This window comes from Sceloporus occidentalis, unplaced genomic scaffold (genome assembly GCF_023333645.1).
Source record: "Sceloporus occidentalis isolate IW3139 unplaced genomic scaffold, rSceOcc1.0.p SCAF_26, whole genome shotgun sequence".
Taxonomy (NCBI): domain Eukaryota; kingdom Metazoa; phylum Chordata; class Lepidosauria; order Squamata; family Phrynosomatidae; genus Sceloporus; species Sceloporus occidentalis.
The window spans coordinates 6,244,829-6,264,922 of NW_028317006.1; the positions used below are offsets into that span (position 1 = coordinate 6,244,829).

At 41.9% G+C, this 20,094-nt stretch overlaps 1 protein-coding gene across 1 annotated transcript in view; it reads right to left on the reverse strand.

The window, feature by feature from the left end:
- Positions 1-293: 293 nt before the first annotated feature.
- LOC149300046 (chondroitin sulfate synthase 1-like) overlaps positions 294-20,094 on the reverse strand; it is a 28,893-nt gene continuing 9,092 nt past the window's right edge. Inside the window, exon 3 of the mRNA XM_089485772.1 lies at positions 294-1,886. Coding sequence (XP_089341898.1) covers positions 294-1,886 — 1,593 coding nt within the window. The remainder of the gene's footprint in view (positions 1,887-20,094) is intronic.

Sequence of the window (20,094 nt, forward strand, 5' to 3'; positions counted from 1 at the left end):
GCAATGTCTTCATAGAAGGTGTATGCACAAGATTATGGCTTTTGGATGGTAGAGGAAAGCGTACACAGGGATGTAAGGAATGCGGTTTATGTAGATTTGTTATTAAACTTCAAGTTATGTTTAAAATATGAAATCAAATACTGATCACATTTTTTGTTCAAGAAGCTCATCAACAGCCGAGCTCTACACAACAAAATATTTCTAAAAACTATAATTTGATTCATCAAAAAGGAAAAAAAATAAATTAGGTCAGTATGAAAATGTTCATTTTTCCCCCCAGCAGTGCTGGGTCATTAGGCTGTCCTCACAGAGTCATTTGTGCGAGTGGTTTTGCCAAATGCTGGGTCACTCTTTTCAAGCCATATCTCGGCTAGACGCTGGGTAGAACCATACGTAGAAGCTTTGGAGCCCAAACACATTTTGTACTGTTTGGGATCAAGGTTTGGGTCACAAAAGACTGGGTGGTGGATGTGAACCACACCTACCTCTTGACTCCTAAATGTCTTTAACCCAGCTTGGACAACTTTATTAAAAAGGTCCACATCTTCAAGCCCCCAGCCTTGAATTGAAACATCAAAGCCTCCTGCACGGATAAGATCTTCCTTATGGATACACGTGATGCCAAAACCGTAGTTTCTCCACAAGCCGGTTTTCTGTGTGAAGGCATAATGGTTTTCACTGGGTACCCGTCCAGCATAGACAATCTTTGGATCATACTGGCTGAATATAATTGGAAAATAGATTTGCTGCCCTAAAACGGTGTTTGCTCTACACCTTTGAAGAAACTCTGTGGAAAACACCAAATCCACATCACAGAAGAAAAGCAAGGAGTCATTGCTAAACTGAGAAGACCCAACCTCCAAAGCCAGAGCCCTGGAGAACTCTCCAGACACAGGCAATATCTGCATATCTGCTTTAGGGTATTTCACCCGATAGTCTCTCATGAGCTCGACTTGTCTCGTCTTGTCTGGATTAGAGTCGGAATTAAAAAGGAGAATGACCAGTTTCACGTTTTGATTGGGAATGAGGCAGGTCTTCTCAAAGTTGGACATGAACCTGGCAAACATTTCAAAGCGCCCAGACAGAGGAACCAGGATGTCGACTCGCTTTTCTTTTGGTTCTTTGTGTTCAACCCTTGACGCAGTTAGCTGAAAAGGAACAAGCATCTTTAGAGAATTAGATAGGAATGACAGCGACCCTGAATCTTTGTTTATTTTGTTTGCCAATTCTTTAGCGTTTATCTCTTCATGTTCCATAAATTGTATCTTACTAAAAGTCTGCTGGAGATAGGCGTGTCTCCTCACAGGGACAGTCATCTTCTTCCCCTTGTGCTTTTTGTAGAGCAGTAGCAGATCAAGAACGTATTCTGCACCATACATTGGACTGACCCTGCGATACCCATACTGAATCTCTTTAAAGTCAATTATACGACCTCGTGTTTTTGCATTTGCATTAATCATCTCCATAACTTGCATTACAATATCATCGAGAGCCTCCTTCTGAGAAGCATCCATTCCCCGTCTAGGAGGCTGTCCGTCAGAGGTTGAATACAAATATTTGCCAGTCAAAAACTCCCATTCTAGGATTTCTTCCCTTTGCCTTGGCTGGAACTTCATGAAAGATGGTGCCATCCCCAGCTGCATATCATCCTTATGAATCTCTGTATTGCCATATTTGCTCATCAGAACAATTTCCCGGTGGAGCTGGATTGTCCTGTACCGAAGCTCTGCTATTTTCCGACTCAGCATATAACTGTGCAGCCTGTATTGGTACGGAGGGTTTTTATTCGGGTGCAATGTTATGGCTCTGTGAATCTTGCTGTTATGAAGGTCACGGATGTAGCCTTTTTTGTTCTGCTCATAGTTCTCATAAAACAGTTGCTGCATCTGTAAACATATTAAGAAGAAAAGAAAATTCAGTCACGGTGGGCTTGCAACATTTTAGTTCACATAGTTTGAAAGCAAATTCAATTCTTTGACGGCTAGAAGAATGTGTATTGACCTTTTGTCCCTTTAGCAATGTTGAGAGAGAAAAAAAAAAAAAATATCTAGCTTTAATTAACAAAGGCATGCTATAACACATCCAAAAAACTTCCAGGTTCACCTTCTAGTCCATACACTTAAAAATCAACTTTTTGGGGGGGGGGGGGGGAAGCACGGTCCCAATGAAAAGCCTTTAAATGATCAGCTTTCCACAAAAATGTACGGAATCTGGGCTTTTAGTGATAGACTGAGGCTGGTTATGGTGAAGCTATACTGTATCCATTTATTTATTTTTTTAGTCCTGGCACTAGGCGAGTAATAAACTGAATTTCTTAAATTAATGTCAACTTAATAAGATGCTTATACAGCAGTGCCATATAGATTCTTTTTCACCTAACCTGCAGCTATGCAACGTGTGGTATTAGAATCATCCCTAGTACTGAATGGGGGAATAATTTACACATGCCAAATACTCCTCTTATTCACAATCTTTCCAGGAAGGTTTAATTATGTGACCCGAAACCAGGCAGAGAGGAGAGTTTGTGTTTTTATTCAATTAAATCTTCAAATGGAAAAATAAAACGATCTGCTAGATTTATGTGAAGCCAATAAATCTAGCAGATCGTTTTATTGCAGGTGCTGGTTTTGGAGTACGATATACGCGGCTACGAGGATAGGCAAGATTACATCTCTGCTACTCCAAGAAATAAGACACATTGCAAAGGGGGCTATAGCAAAGAGCCGTTACTTAGTAACTACAGATACAGAGAAGAACATTTTTGGGGTTTGTACTGAAAGGGTTTTCTGTAAGAATGCACAATGCTATATACTTGTCTGCATATGAGATTTGAGTTGTATAGCACTGCTACACAAATACTGACAAACACATCTTGAAGGTGACACTATCTAAAACGCAATATCGAGAAGATTAAATAAAGTTCTGATAATAAAATCCATTTAAGATTAGGTTTTAAAATAGAGAAAAAAAAAAAAAAGTCACGCCTCTGGAATTTTGTTCCAGCTCCTGCAAAGATGCCTTTCAGGCACGGCCCATGACAGAGCCACAAGAGGATAAAATCATATGGAACAAGATAATCATTCTTCTTGGAGTTGGTGACACAGAATGTAATAGCTCAACTAGTCGGCCCAAATGTTCCTGCTGTAAAAGCCTCAGACTTTATTATTAGGTACTTTTTCAGGTTCCTTATCCTATGGATGTTTAAATTTGCACAGAGCATTAGCCACTTCTGCTGGATGGATGTTCCATCTACCACCCCATCAGTGCAGTCCATTAGATATCACAAAATCTCCTGCAAGGTTAATTCACACGGCACAATACAATCATGACATGGAATGGCATGGTGACCCAAGTCACGAAGCGTTGCGGCACTTCCTGCAGCTAATGAATCGCATTTTTATACATATTTTCTGCAGAGTTCACATGGGCAGTTCTGAAATGTTAAAAGGTACGCTCCAGCCTACGTGTGCATTTCATTGCATATGATGGTTGAGTTACCCTGCAATTAACATTTCCCCAGCCGCCGTATCAGAATCCACCACGTTTAGCATTCATGCGTTTCCCCGGACCCCACATCCAGACCATTGAGCGCCTGTGCATTTGGTGATCCCATTCGTTTAAACGCTTTCAGGCAGCCAAAGCAGTAAAGCGTAGTGGGCAGGTCTTATGTTTCCTTAAGAGACACTGCATTTAGATGTAGATAGCCAAAAGGTCTCGCTTATATTTACTCATAACCTGCGAGATGCCTTTTAAGCTGCAAGGACACCCAATAAAGAGCTGTATACCCGGAAGTCCAACTGAAAAGACGGTGGCGTTGTTGAGTTTTAATGAAGATAAAACGCCTGTCCGAGGGAGTGGAGTGCACGGACAGAAAATGACTTCCCAAAAGGAGGGAGGGTATGGCAGTAGCCACGTGGCTAGTGTGTGCCGAGATTCTTCAGCTCTCCAGAGAAAGGGAAACTGACAATTTTTAAGAAATCGGTTTAATCCCTACATAACCAACCGTTTTGGACACAAAAAACAAACCAACATTCTTGGGATGCATTTGTTCAAGGAGGAATCATATCTACATTTTGATGCACTATTTTAATATATAGTTATACTATGATGAAAGAGCTTTCAGGAGATATGTATACATATGACCCATCATTTAGCATTGAAATATTCATACGACAGGTGTGAAATCTGGGCCAAAAAAAATAAATTCATTCCTCCACCCAAAAACAATAAGGAAATTAAAATGATTACATCATGGATATACAGCGCCCTGAAATGGCAGCATGGGCCATTGTGCTGGATGTAAAGGGGTTAAAAATGTTCACAGAAGCCATTTGCTATTCTGAAGTTTTTTGTTTTTCCTCTTCTCGCACTCTTACCAAACAACTTTAGAAGATAAAAAGATACATTAGTTAGGTAGAACATAAAGATTGTGAGAAGATATGATCTCACCATGCACATCAAGCTTGCTTTTATATATTATATATATATATATATATTATATATATATATATATATATATATATATATATATATATATATATATATATATATATATATATATTAGTAATTCTGACACAAAGTGGTAAATGAGATGCCGTCAGCAGGCACAATCTACGGGTTCCTAATGCTATTCTTCAGAATTCTCTCTTTGTGCCGAGGCAATGTAATGTTCTCCTTAAAAATGCACTAAAGCCAAATGGAACTACTGGTCTTTGTTTCAAAACCATTAGCGGTTTAAGAATAGTTACTTGTGCAAAATAATTCCAGCCGTGGATTAAGCAGACAGAAAAAAAAGTGATGGATTAACGGAATGTCTGAAAGTTTCAGTTTAAAGGAAAATCAAACAGTTCGAGGTAGACGCCTCTAGCGCGCGGGCCAAAGATCAGAGATGCGTCTCGTGCCTACTGGGAAAAGGCCGAACAGACCAAGTTACTCTTCTGCATATTCGACATGGTGAATAGTCATCTGTCACGCAGTATACCTAAAGGATATAAGGCCCTCTCATATACACGTCTACTTTCTCGGCCACGGGTCTTCTACACAAAAAGCTCTGTGTGTCACGAGATAATGTTGGCGTTATTGGTCTGCGTTTTCAGGTCAGATAAGGAAAGATGGTTTCTTTTACCATCATGGAGTTCAGACATTTTACATATTAAAGGGGGAATGGTTTAGATGCGGACTGGGGTTTGTGAAAGCTGTTTTAGACAACATGTACAATGACCCTTACGAGCCATCCGAACGTCATTCTTTGATAAGCATATCATTGATTTCTTGGATCGCTGCTATTAACATTTACCAAAGTCTGGTCTTTTTATTGACCTGAAACTGAAGGCTGTCACCCTGGGTTGACTTTCTTGTGCCGTAGTAATCTAGGCATTAATGTTTAACATAACTTAATCCTACTGGACATCGTGTATAGGTTGTATAAATCACAGAAAGAAAGAGCAAGGACATCTCGAAATCAGAAAAAGCGCTAAGAAAATAACATTTCCCTTCCAAAACACACGCGCGTGATAAGCTACAGAGCCACACTGAACAAGCGTCCTCAACAAGGGTGCAGCGGCTGGCGTGGGAAGGAGACATGCCGGTCGTCACACAGTCAGAGGTACCTGTAGATTTTTGCCAACGCCAACAGTAGTCCTTGTAATGCTGGTGTAAACGAGCGGCGGTATCGCGGTCTTCGGTTACGGTGCGTCGGGGTACGGGCATGTTATACGGTCTGAGCAGGTCATGTTGTTTCAGCTAAGTCAAGGGAAGGCCAATTGCTGGGTGTATTTAAAATTTACTACGGAAAGCGATAATTCTTCTACTGAAGGAAGCATGTGAAGCCTGCATGATTATAAAACCACTATAAAACACGGGCCACAAGAAGCAAAACAGTTTTATGTAGCTTTGTGGGGGTTACCTAAAATGTACACATAATAGGTGTAGCCAAGCTAATTCACAGGGATACTAAATATAAAGTGATCCCTACCACTGCAGCATGTACAGTGCAGAGTACACTCACACAGGCTTTCGCAACCCCCAACACTAGGGGTGTTCTCCTACTGCTGGTTTATAAGTATATCATGACCATAATACGCCTCCTGCAAAACTTATATATTTAAAAACAACAACAACATTTGCACTTAAAGCTTTATCCCAAATGATCATTAACGCTGTATTTTTAACCAAGCGGTCATGATGTAGGGAGTAGAAATATTCACCGAGCTCTCCTGCCAGCCCATGACAGCGAGAGAGAACGTGCGATGTGGCACCGGACACGAGACAGTCACCTTCCCACACGAGCTTAACGTTCGAGTCTAATGAAGTATATACATAGAGCCGTAATTAGGAAGGAAGCCACAAACGTTTCAGTTTTAGAAGGCAGAAAGGGCTGTTTCGTTGCACCATACCAACCACATGAATCTTTACCCACAGGCTTAAAACCGGCCAGATAACCGCGTAGCTAGCCTGCTGCAGCCAGAAGACAGCGTGTGGACTACGCTCAAAGCTGTGTACGTGGCATTTAAAATATTCAAGCATAAGACACATTTTCATATAGTGAATAAGGACAGAGGCATATATTACACTATGTAAAAGGGAGGACCCGAAGAGCATTTCACTTACGTACAAAGGAATAAAAGGTCCTACATGTACATATATATTTTATTAACAGTTAAAAAGGTATTTTGGGTAAGTCGCACAAAACTTCCACAGTGGATGATCCACTACTAGAGACGCGGAACAGCCTCCCACCAGCGGAAGGCTAGCGGAGAGGGGATTGGCATAAAGCTATCCTGAAGCTAAGACAAGACCAAGGACTGATTAAAGTCCTAATTAATAAAGTACAAAGAAATAAAAAGACACAAAAAGATGCTCACACTGTATGCTTAAAATGTGAGACTGGAAGAGGTGTCCGCTCTCTGCAGGCAAGCGGCTACAATGTCTCCAAGGAACGCACCATTATCTGGCCCCCGCGTTCTCACTCTGTCCTACAGAATAGTTTTCTTTTAGGAACCAGTACAGGGTTACACTCCAGTCCCAGGGCTGTATTTACCAGATGGGGCACAGACACCGTCATTAAAATTCACTGAACTACTTGTTTAAGGCAAGAATACACAGTCCCTGGTCTGTCTGCGGCCCTGAACCAATAGAATAAATCGCGTAGTTCTGAAAAGACAGGGAGGGGAGAGCTGAAGGTTAGATGGACGCAAACCCCACAAGTAGGACAGCAAAGGAAACAAAAGCCAAACGCACAGATCAGTGGCAGCTTCACGTGGCGGAGACGGGTAGACATCACCAGTCAGGTAACCCACTAAACCCAATTAAAGCCAACAAAGTTATCGCCAATGGGGAATAACTAAATTGATGGCTATACCCGAGATGTACACTAGCCCGAGTTAAGACTTAAACACTAAAAACTTGGGGAATAAAGCCTAAAGTGTTAAAATAAAAAAAGAAATAGTTCCCTACCAGCATTGCATTTCATATACTGCTACTCACTTAAGAGCCAACGGATCTAGTTGCACCACTTCACAATATGGGGTAACTACAGACATCTATGATAACGTTTTAACGACTGCAAGAGTTACAACATGGCCAAAATCACATGTCACATGGCCGGTCGCAAATTATTTCTCCCTGCAGCTCTTAGCCGTTTCCAAACTATGCCAAGCAAAGGTACGGGCATAGCAGTAATTAGTAATAATTGTACGTTCAAGCCCATCCTAACAAGGTTACACGGGTTAACGGCACTTACGCGGCAGTAGGAAGATAACTGGGTGTGCACAAGTAAAAGATTTACTATCCTCAAAGAAAACGACAGAATATATTTTCATATTAACTATCTGGGTTATCTACAATACTAATCAGTACAGATCGTTAGAGGGTAAATAAAACACACACACATATACATATATATATCTAAATATAAAAACACACGCAGATCAGGATTTAGCAGAAGAGTCATATAATAATGGTATATAAATGGAGAAGGGATAAATATTCAAGCCGCACCCCAGTTTAGGGGTTTAAATCCTCGCAAACAGGAACCGCACATCCTTGTGTCTGGTTTCAATATGGAAGCATTTTAGATGAAACCGGTGCCCGTCAGCAGCTCGAGGCTCTCATACGGAAGAAATAGAACCTGGTTCGCATTTTCTTAGGAAACGCAAAATCAAAAAAATTAAGCAGGATATTAAAAATGGCGGATGTAAAAGTTGAAGAGTACATCTGGGGTTCAAAAGTATAAGGCAGCCGTGGAGCGGCATGCGTGATCAACTCGGCTCGGCAAAAATACCCGGCAAGTTTTATTGATGGGGGGGGGGGTTGAGTTCTTATGATTTTCATTTGATCGGAATGTTCACTCATTGCTTATCTAAACATATAAAGCAATAAAACACTAAGAGATCAATTGCCTCATAACTTTATGATTTGACTAGCATTTTATTTGACACAGAGGCAGATAGAAACGGGTAAGTAAGGTGACCCTTGATTTGCCAAGTGATATACTTGGCATATTAGTAGGTATGAAGAAATGGCCATATGTTAATATTTAACACGCACATGAACACTTTGAAAATATTTTGATTTAGAATGCAAACCCTAACCCAACTTGGAATTGGAAAACAATTTTTTTTTTTTTTTAAAGATTGAACGCATGAAGACGAGAAACGCCAAGTACATTTAAAGATGCTAACAGGTCACACGGACAGCTTTTAGGTTCACAGTGACATTGAGAGACTGTCAGCTTGAACAGTATTGTCATCTCTGGCTTGGTTTATTCATAGTTGAGGCCAAGCATGTCATCTGTATAGAGATAAGACCCCATTCAGACCATCGTTCCTACTGTAAGAGACCTCAAATATGACCTTTGCTTCGTCCATCCATGTTTAAGACACACACAACTTTATTAAAGGGAAGATTGGATCAATCTATAGTGACCGCTATAAGATCACAAAAGTTTAGATGCCGGGAGTAAAAGTTCTTCTTGAAGGAGCCTGTCCAAAAGGTGTTCTAACTTTGTGCATTGAACTCCTTTTCATGTAATCATCTGCACGTAATCTACCATGACACAGCTAGAGACAAAAAAAACCAAAACACAAGCTGTGTTCAAAAGAAATCGTCATTTATTTTCATGCTTAAAATATTTAAAATGTTACAAACAGAGCAACAAATTCCCCAGGGAAACCACAACTAAGACATGTTACGATAAAAAAGGATCCTTTATCTTTCCGTGGTATCGGCACGTGGACGGCCACAGATTTTAGACACAAAGAGCAGCCTGGCCCATCCAAACAAAAAAAAAAAAAGGCATAGTCCAAGAAATCCGTTACCTCTGCCCATCTAATACCTGGTTACTATTATGTCTTTCACCTCGGCCAAGTTTTAATATGCCTACGGAATCAAACAATATTCAGACAACACATTAGACAGGTTTCATACGTGGAAGAGTAACGGTGTGTGATATTTGGGCAGACATCGTGAGGTTAACAATATGATGCCAACAGCAATGGTTCTGAAACACTTTCACTCTAAAGTTTAAGCTGCCAAAAAAAAAAAAAAAAAAAAGGTAGGAATCGGTAAAGAAAGATGTTCCTTTTTTGTTAGAGGGAAGGGATCGACCCCAAACTAGAACCATGTTCTTGAATCAATGGCTTTTGGAGACAAATAGTTGCCACCTCTCTCGCCAGGCCATCTGCCACCTCTCTTGCCAGGCCATCTGCCACCAGCAAGAAGCGATTAAGGGTTTAACTCACGACCAGCAAGAGAGGCTGGAGTGAAAATAGAAACAGATGATTTGGGGTTTCCTGGACATAACGCCGCGCAGCGTTCCACTCTCATGCTGTTTTCTATGTTGTGGGAGGACAATCCAACTGCTACTTTTACTGCTCCAGCCCGGTCCTACAATTAACATTCCACCAAGAATAAACACACGGCCAGGACCGAGTACACAGCCAGCTTTTAGAAAGGAAAATGCTTATACACAGCAACCCGGCACAAACGCAGATTCCCAACACTTGTAACAAAGCCATTCGTTCCCAAACATCCGAAGAAGCTTAACTAATGCCAACGGTAAATAAGGACGGTCTCCGATTTACACTCCAGTTCCCCTGACGGAACGTGGCCACTTCAGCACCTCACGCACACCAAATATTAGTAGAAGGATCACAGGTTTACTCGGTCACAAAGCTACTTCAACACAAAGTAAATCTGTCACGTGTAATCCTTTCATTATATTACACATTGAACACGTAAGGATTACCAAGACAAAGCCGAATCAGTTTTACAAGCAGCGCTGCTAAAGAAGGGCGACGGTGAAATTCCAGCCCACTGATAGTTACAGTTTGAAAAGGATTTGAGTTATTCGGTTCCAGAGCTCCGAGGACACGACGTTTGCCCACGCGGGTTTACGGCAGGAGATCCTCGAGCATCTTAAAGGTGTCGAGTAGATCGTGCACTGCAGGAGGCTCTTGTCTCTTGAATTGATCGCTATTAAAAGAAACCATTCACTTTTACTTAGTCCTGTGTTGACTTTCCCACAAAGTTGGTGGCTTCATTTCCTGCCTATTCTCACTGAAAGACACTATTGTATGGCCAGTCCCATTCCTCTAGATATAGATGTGATATGTTATATGCACACTTTATTAGTCATGGAATAAGCATGTTATCGAGGCATGTATTAATAACTATGCAACATGCGGCCGAGGTCCCTGTTAAAATAACGTTCTTAAAACGTATAGTCAATGATAACCCATACTGCTTGAAACACAATAAGACCCCTAGAGCCCTGTGGACCCAAAGGGGTTGTGAGGCGACTTTGCGCGACCTTTAAGATTTCCTTGGCTCCGGACCTTTGGATTAGCATATGTTTCATGGCAGATAGAAAATAAATGGGTGGAGGAGGAGGTGCACAGATGGCAGACAGTGCAAGATGCAAACCCCGCAGTAACACAAGGAAGGAAAACGGCACGGCTTGCGGAAAGATAACCGAAAATCACAATTCCACAAACGGACCTCCAGCTCCAGAGTCTGCAACGCCGGCTCTAAAGAACCAAGCGTACTAGCTAGTGTTATATATAATTACACAAAATATACAGGGTTGTAATACACGGTGTAAGGGTGGCTTGATATAAAAGAAACGGAAAAGGTAAGCAGGTTATTGGTAAAAGGGTGATCTTTCCAAACGCCTTGGTCTTTACATCTGAAAGGGCTTTAAAAACGGGGCAAAAAGTGACACTTGGGGACATTGGCAGAGATTTCAGGTGCATTACATGAACATTCGTTCCCGCTCATTTATATATTGGCAGAGTTGCAGAGCGGGTAATCGTTCACATAAATGCTATAGAATTAGCCATAAGTACTTTCCCGGCCAATAATAAACTGCAGAAGCAGTGGTTTCCCTGCAAAGTGTTACTCTGTCGTTACCATTTACCAGATGTTGCCCTAATGAGGAAACATCCTTTGAAGAAAAAAAAAAATCCAACAGGAAATAACTGCACCCAGGTGTGATCCAGGTGAAACATCACTATAAAGAAATAATGATTAACCTGTAAATGACTAATTACCTCACTCATGTCTCGACCTGCTGACCAGCCCACGGTGAAGAAATCCTTTGCTTTCCCGAACGTAGTGTTAAGTAATAGCCGGGCTGTCGCACCGAGCTAGGCGGTATAGAACTGAAGTTCAGTACGGTATTTGCGCACCACGTCTGTTATTTGAAGATCAGGAAAACATAAGATTTTGCACGGGTGCGCCTTGGTTCCTGGTTTTCCCCATACATGGTTTCCATGCAGCATATCCAGCGTTCTCCAAGGCCAAGCGTCTCATTTTCTAGCTAGACTCTGGACACTAAGAGGCAGTACGATCGAGTGGACTTCAGAAGTCCCGTACATAAAGTCAGAGTACGGTTATAATACGGATGCGTATTAACATATTATATATCTTGTGTGAGGACGTCCGACACCACTTGCTGCATCATTGTTCACATGACGTGATCTGTGCCGTGTTCCCAACTCCAATATGATAGCAGAGGCGCATGTGTAGGCGAGAACGTGCGCAAGATGTAGGAATAAATATTTAAGCAACTTTTTGCAGCAAACATTACATATACATGACTACCGAATACAGTACAAATACAACAGAAGGATATAGAAGTACAGAGGGTCTTCTTTATAGAATACCTTTAGATAAAGGAGCTTTAAATGAATGCTGACATCATAGCCATAATCTGGCTACTGCCTGTAAAATAAAGAAACATCAGCAGTTTGAATCTCAGGGTCTTGGAAGCTTGAAGGAAGCCGAGGCCAAGACACAAAACCAAACCAAACAAAAAAAAAAAAAAAAAGATCTGCAGTCTGTTCAAGAAATATGCAGCCATGCGAGGAAGGGCCTCATCGTACTGTTTAGGCGATCAATAGAATACTGCACATGGTGTTCAAGAACCTTCGAGCTACTCGACAAATGATAAAAGAGCATAAAACCAATTGTTAACTAATCGGGAATTGGCCTTTAAGTCTTGATCAGCTGATTCAAATGAGGAAAAAGAAAAAAAAAAAACAAAAAACAAAAAAAAAACCACCCAAAACCCAGAAAACAGGAATCCAGCAGCAGAGTCTGAGAAGCAGCAGCCATGGGGCGAAACATCTCACAAGTTAGTAAGCCGGCCGTGTGGAGTCTCTTAATTCTCCGTTAAACTGCTGTAGGCTTCAGCCGTTATACCCAACGCGTATCTAGTTGGTTGAAGCACAAGCTACGCCACATTTAAAACTACAAAAAAAGCTTTTTGAAAACAGTAGTAACAGGTCAATCAGCCATTAATATTGCTACTCATTCTGCTAACAGATAAGAGATATCAGACTCAAGGACAGGTTCAGAGTGCAATGCCACTAAAATGTATGCGGAATGAAGTCCGCCAATGTTATTGTGATGGTATATGTAAATGTGAAGTCCGTTAACATGGCTGACACGAGAGACTTCTAGGTGGTTGGTGCAAGGCATTTCTTTCTTAAACCAAAGCCTGACAGCGGCTACAGAAATGAATACTTTACTCCGAGAGAAGCCGTTACCTGCTGGCATTCTGGCTCGTGATCCCGGTATGGACTGGCTCTTTGTGAGGCAAGTCACACATTCTGCAACATTTGCAACGTTAAGCAGCTTATAATGTAATCTATCGATTACAATGAATGCTTTATAGCACATTGATAAAAGGTAGCAAAAACTGCCAGATCAGCAGGCTAGGCGCCCAAAACAAAAACGGTATTGGATAAATTGCAGTGTAATCTTCATTCAATTGCACAATAATCAAATTATGAATCTGGCATCATGCAGACTTACATTCTAAATCATTGACACATTTGAAAGCATGAGAAACATGCTGGTATTTTAAAAACTGAATGCCAAGTCACAGAAAAACTTAAATGCGCCTAAAACACCAGGTTTTTAACCAGGTTACAGTACCAGCCCCCTTTTTCTTGTTGGCAGAACTAAAAAAGGGACACAAAAAAGATAAGCAAGCTACTGCCCTACGAAAGGTTTCTCCAGATGTACATGACTTGGCCCTCCATAAAGCTGGCACACTGGGTAAAAGCGCAACGGGTGCCTCCTACGTTATCGCCCCTTGCACGGCTATACCTGTGTGTTAGTGCGCGACTACACTCGGTTAAGAGGAGTGTGCAGAGGCTTTTATCCAGCAGTTGGTCGCCACATTTATTGGCCGTCGGCCTTAAAACGCCAGGGCCAAATTTTAATGCCCAGCCCATACCTGATAATGCTGCGAGATTTCAGCTGGTCGCAGATCTCTCGCTCGATTCAGTTTGGGCCTCCGAGGATTTTCATTTTAATTTCATAGAATTGCTAATGACAGACGAGCTGCTAACTTCCCTTTATTCGCACTAACCATATGCCAAAACAAATAATTTTACTTAAACCTCTAACTCGCTGGGAAAAAAAAACAAAAAAACGAAGCCGACATGTTAAAATGCTTCAGTAACAGTCCGACTATTAAACAATAGAGTATTCAGTACAACTCCTGACCGATTGATTAGCAGAATGAACCCATTTTTGCAAGAGACATTCACACACGCGCACACATTCACACACACACGCGAAGAAGCCTTCTTAGACCATAAAACAAGGCACTAAATGGGAATTTAATTACGGAATAACTTCACTTTATACTCTAGTTAAAGGAAGCCAGGTAGCAGTGCTAATAATTTAGACATGGCTGAGGGATTAGAGGCTCATCCCCATACAGTAAAAGTAATTCCTTTCAGCATTTTATGAGACTCTATGCTCCAACGTGGAAAAGACACCAACTGTCATATGCACTATAATGCCTATAAAAGCCATACTCCTCACAGGCCAGTTGTAGTCCTGGCTCTCACAAGAGTTCCAGGCAGTCTAAGGAGACAGCCAATGTGCCTACGGGACCATTTTCTTTTACTTTATTACGAGGGCTTCATAATATATAAATTACTCCATTGAAGCGTCAACTTTCCAGCCAACTCCCGCTTCAGTGGGTAAAACCCAACGGCAGTAGTTATGGAGGGACCTGCTCTTCTACCTGAACCAGTCTTACAAAAATAAAATATATCACTTCTTTCCATAAACCGAACCAGACTTGCCTCTTAGATGCCATAAGGGAAGGAAGGAGGTATCCCTGTACTCCTTACGAGAGTTAGTTTGTAACGCACACTGGCGTGTCCAGCTGTATCGCGCAGGGATTCCCTAGTTTAAACAGCCTTTGCTCCAAAGACAGAATCACGTAAGCAGACTTTACGGTGTTTATTATTGGCTTTGCGCACAACTACTATTAACCGTAAACACGGTGCGTTTCGAGCAGCTGCCAGATGTGTTACACGTTCCAGCAGACCGTGTGCATGGGCCATTTCCACACACGCCAATACTTGTGTCGACCACACAGCCTAGAAGAACACAATTATGTATACAAAAGGAAAGACAAGAACCACAGAGCGCAGCGGCAAACAGGAAGCGAGGCTGTTCCACGCACGCAGGTTTACTCCGGTGGTGACTGTTGAGTCGCTGTGTTGACGAGACAAAAAACCCACCGAAACACCGCAGTGTATGAGAACGCCATCTTATGCTCCCTTCGTCATTCATGCCTCGGCAGCTCTATGCCATGCGCAATGAGACACGACCGACACAAGAGGAAGGCAGGCAATTTCTATATTCTGGTGCAAATCTTCATTTCGCACAATATTTTTGTACATCTGTGCCTACAGTAATTGAGTCAACTGCATATATCTCGCTCTCAATATAAATACAATACTTTTAGACTTCTACGCATAGGTCCGATGCTACCGATCAGCCATGGTAGGGAGCAGACTGCTCAGCTTAGTCCATTAAGTGCTACAATACAGAGGCAACGAAGTACTATTTGTAACCGTTGTCTGCTACACTAATGACTATTATAAAACCGGATTATATGTCACGTTTTGCTTTTTACAAAATCATGTTGCTTTCTATTAGCGCACAGAACATGTGCCCATATAGCCATGCGTTAAACGAGCCTAACCAACAGAAGCCTTGTAGGAAAGATCTTTTAGAGCTGTATTCTTAACCGACGTCGTACTGGAGAAGCTAGGAGATAAATGTAGACTTGTAAACAAACACTGACTGAACTGTACATAAAACAGAAGACTTCCTGTTCTGCCGTATGAACTGCGACAAGTTCTCAAAAATAAACACCCAAACACACTGGCTTTTATGTGTCTTCTAAAGGGAGAAAAAGCAGACGCTGGGAATCGGAAGAGGAAAGATTAAATCCGTAGCCCATCGTCCGCACGCATTGTGGCGGTTATCACCAGATTAGGGAGTGAAGTCCATTCACATCCCACGGCTTGCTGCTTATATTGCTTTAGAGAAAGTTTTTCCAACGGAATGATCCGTAGTTTGGTGACCGAGGGGCTACTGGCCACCATGGACCCCCCAGCCTAGAGCAGAATGAGCCACTGGTCAGTCGCAGCATATAACCTTAACTAAATAGCATCGACAGGGATCTACACGATTACTGCTCCCGTTAATTGTAACAGTACTCGTGGCATCATGGCTTTAACCTGTACAGTCCATACATTACTATAAATACGTGTATTTGCAATGTAATCGGGAAATTCGGGAGCAATGAGTGACTCGCTGCTGGCAACCAAAAAGCGCCAAACGCCCAGAGAAAGCAGCTAGTGATTTATAAAGCATCAATGGCAAAAGTTATTTTAAATGCATATGGCCATAACAAGATTTCCAGTTCCAATCACTGTGCATATCCTTCCTTCACGTAGTCCGCATGACATGTAGCTCAACTTACACACGTATATAATATGCATTACAGTACAGCTACTTTATACTTGGAAATTCTTCCCACTTTGATTTTCTGCATCATAATCACGTCTTTCCTGCCACGGAGCAAAAGAAATCCCCAGCAAAGGGCAGGCGAAGGGATCTCAGTGCTGCTCTCCGAAGAGGAACGTTTTAAGCATTCCATGAAGATGACAAAGTGTCTTAACACAAATTAAATGGAAGCGGAAGGTGTTCTCGGCTGACTGACTGAGCCATTGTGCAGAAAATGCTTCTGTAACCCATCACTTATCACAAGATAACTTGAATTCAATATCCATTCCTAGGGGCAAGAACTGGGCAGGGGGGCTGAACAATGTGGGCTTTGTAAGGTTCTTTTTCTTATCCCCCCTTCGCAAGCCATATCCTGACTGCTATCCTTTTACAGCAGTCGGGGAGGCAGGGGTGGAATTCCTATAAAGGAGCATCAGTTTAAAAACAGTCCCGAGAGGCCCGTGGATTCCTTCACAGTATTAGCACTCAAAATACACAAGCCTTTCAGATAAAAATGGTAGCCCCGGATTCACTACAGTATAACGCAACAGAAACGCATACATTTTTTATGGACCTAAAAGAATCACCTACTCCTCGGCCAATAAATCCCCGCGCATGGAGAACCTGACTGACAGACATGCTTAAATCAGACTTGCTGCAAAGCACGAGGCGGCTTAAAAGCGGATTTAGTTCCTTTAGATAATTACAGCAGCCGTCTTCACCCAAAGGCTAAGTAAAAAACGAAGAGGACGCTGTGAATATACTGCAGTATCACGGAACAAAGTTATTTTCGGGGATCCGTAGGGGCCATAACATTATAGGGAAATGAGAAAACCTTCACACTTACCTGCAACGCGTTTTTCTTCCCGGATTACCCCCTACCTTATACCGATACGCACTAGTTAATCACTTTTCTCTTTATGCCACATCAGGCTGGCTGGAAAGATTTATAGAGAACGCTTTAAAAGAGAGGTCCCACACAATCTATAGTGCTGGAGGCTCATGCGCAGCCACGGCCGGGGAGCGCGTTATAACATCCTATTTGGGTTGAGAGATCACAGGAATTGAAAGGGAAATTTGAGAAATAATTACCGTATTTGCTCGATTATAAGACGACCCTGATTATAAGACGACCCCCCAAAATCTGAATATTAACTTAGGAAAAAAAGAAAAAGCCTGAATATAAGACGACCCTAAAGGAAAAAAGTTTTACCAGTAAATGTTAATTCATGTAAACTATTTTTTTAAATAAAAGCTATGATTGAGAAAAATATTTTTTTTGTTTTTATTTCCTTGTATTTTCCAACCTGTCCCCCAGTTACGCACATCTGCCCCCAGGCTTGCCACACCAATATGGCACTGTGGCCCATGATATGCCTTTTAACCCTCTATATGCCACTGTGCCCCATGGTATGCCTTTTGACCCCCTATGTGCCACTCTGCCTCCAGAAATGCCTTATACCCCTATATCCCATTCTGGCATTTAGGGGGTTAAAATGCATATTATGGGGCAGAGTGGCATATAGGGAGGTATAAGGCATTCCAGGAGGCAGAGTGGCATTAAGGGAGTTAAAAGGCATTGTATAGAGCACTCTGCCTCCAGAAATGCCTTATACCCCTATATGCCACTCTGGCATTTAGGGGGTTAAAAGGCATATTATGGGGCAGAGTGGCATATAGGGAGGTATAAGGCATTTCAGGAGGCAGAGTGCTCTATTAAATGCCCCCTTAACGCCACTCCAGAAATGCCCTATGCCCCCATTTAACACACACACACACACCCTATACCCCCATTTAACTAACACACACACACACACACACACACACACACACACTTTTTTTTTCGTCTTATAATCGAGCAAATACGGTAATCTAACACATGTTTTCAGCTCGGGTTTGGCTTTAGCTTTTCGGATGTAACAGTTCCCCTGTAAATGTGAAGAGTGCCAATGAATCCAGCAACGCTTCTATTCTGGTTTTTGTTCTGTAATAATAATAGTTTTATGCGGAGTTCACCGTTATAACGCAGGGGAACCGTTACTGCCACACATGTGGTTTACATGCATTTTTCCAGCTAAAGGTTTAGAGGGGGGGGGGAATTCTATTAATTTACAGAACTACACAACTATGAAACAGAGGAAGAATTAGGCTATTCATAGAGCATCTTGTTCCTCACTTGGGTGTGAGACCCGAGTCAGCAAGTCACAAATCAAACACAGACACTCAGATGCTTTGCACTCTATGTCACTTATTTAACCTTTTCTTAGGACCCTGGGAGTTCACACTCATACCAGACTACATAATCTGACTAATGCGGGTTAGCACCGACAAAGACCTGCCCCCCCCCCATTTTGTTCCAATAAAAGTAATTTATCGACAGGCTGCCATTGTTGTCAGTCACAAGACACGTTGGCATTCTTTACGGCAACGCTAATGAGGTCCAAGCTTTCGTAGGGTTTCCCTGTCTGCCTAGACGAGCTGCTGCATTGTACAACACAGGCGGTATCACAAAGTCTGGCCTCTTAGTAGAATTGTGTGAGGTAGGAGACGTTAAAACACCTAACATTGGCTAACCGGAAAAAACGAAGAAAATAAACGGTGCACTTTAAAAGTTTCCCTTATTAATTTGAGTTATTTTAATAAATAAAATACAAAGAACACAGAGCGGCTTTGTCTTCAGGCCTTGAGAGGTTTCCAATCCCCTTGGCTTGGCATTTGGGGTGGGTCAGGAGGTCCCACGAGTGAGACATCCATAAGTTTTCTTCATGGCTTCACACACAAAAAAAAATAAAAATATATATATGTATATTTTTTTTTATATATACATTGCACTTTAACATTCCAGTCTATGAGAGATGTGTCACGCCTCCCTTTGAGCGAGATGGTTCTGGGGTTTCATCTATCTAGTCTTTAGATAATACGTACTTTGTTTGGCACTGTAACATGCATTCACTGCTCATTTCCTCTTTCAATAAAAAAGTTTCTATATTAAAAAAAATATATATAATATAGAAACTTTTTTATTGAAAGAGGAAATGAGCAGTGAATGCATGTTACAGTGCCAAACAAAGTACGTATTATCTAAAGACTAGATAGATGAAACCCCAGAACCATCTCGCTCAAAGGGAGGCGTGACACATCTCTCATAGACTGGAATGTTAAAGTGCAATGTATATATATAAAAAAAGAGGGCACACTACTTCAAGTTACAGGCCGGACTACTTTGTCCCAGCGAGGGGCATGCCGTGGCAGGAGATGGGAACAGAAAATGAAAGATGGTTATAACTGCGAGTATCCCGATGCAAAGCTCACCATGTAACCGGCATTAACTGGCCGCTGGCATTAAAGGCGCACAGTAAGCCCTTTAAAATACGAGGACCAGCTGCTTCGGAGCCTTGAAGCTTGAAGGGTAAAAAGGTCATGGATTCGGTATAATAAAGCAGGCACTTGAGATAACGGTCACTTATCTCTACAGTTTCCACTGGGCAGGAAGGAAAATAAAAATTCCAGAACAAGCAGCAGCAATGTTTTCACAAAACACTTACAAGCCTTAAAGGAAAGCTACACGTTCCGCTGTCCAGCACTAATGCCGAGTACCGAGCCGTTCTGGCCAGCAGAGCTGCCTCTTTAGAACACGGTTATCAGAGAGCCCCCGAGGCACATGTAGCCACTGGTTTTGGGCTCCCCCGTACCACAGATCTTCTAAAGTGTGTTTTATTATCCAGCAAGCATCTCTAGTAAAGTCAGGGCTGGTTGATTGCCAGCATC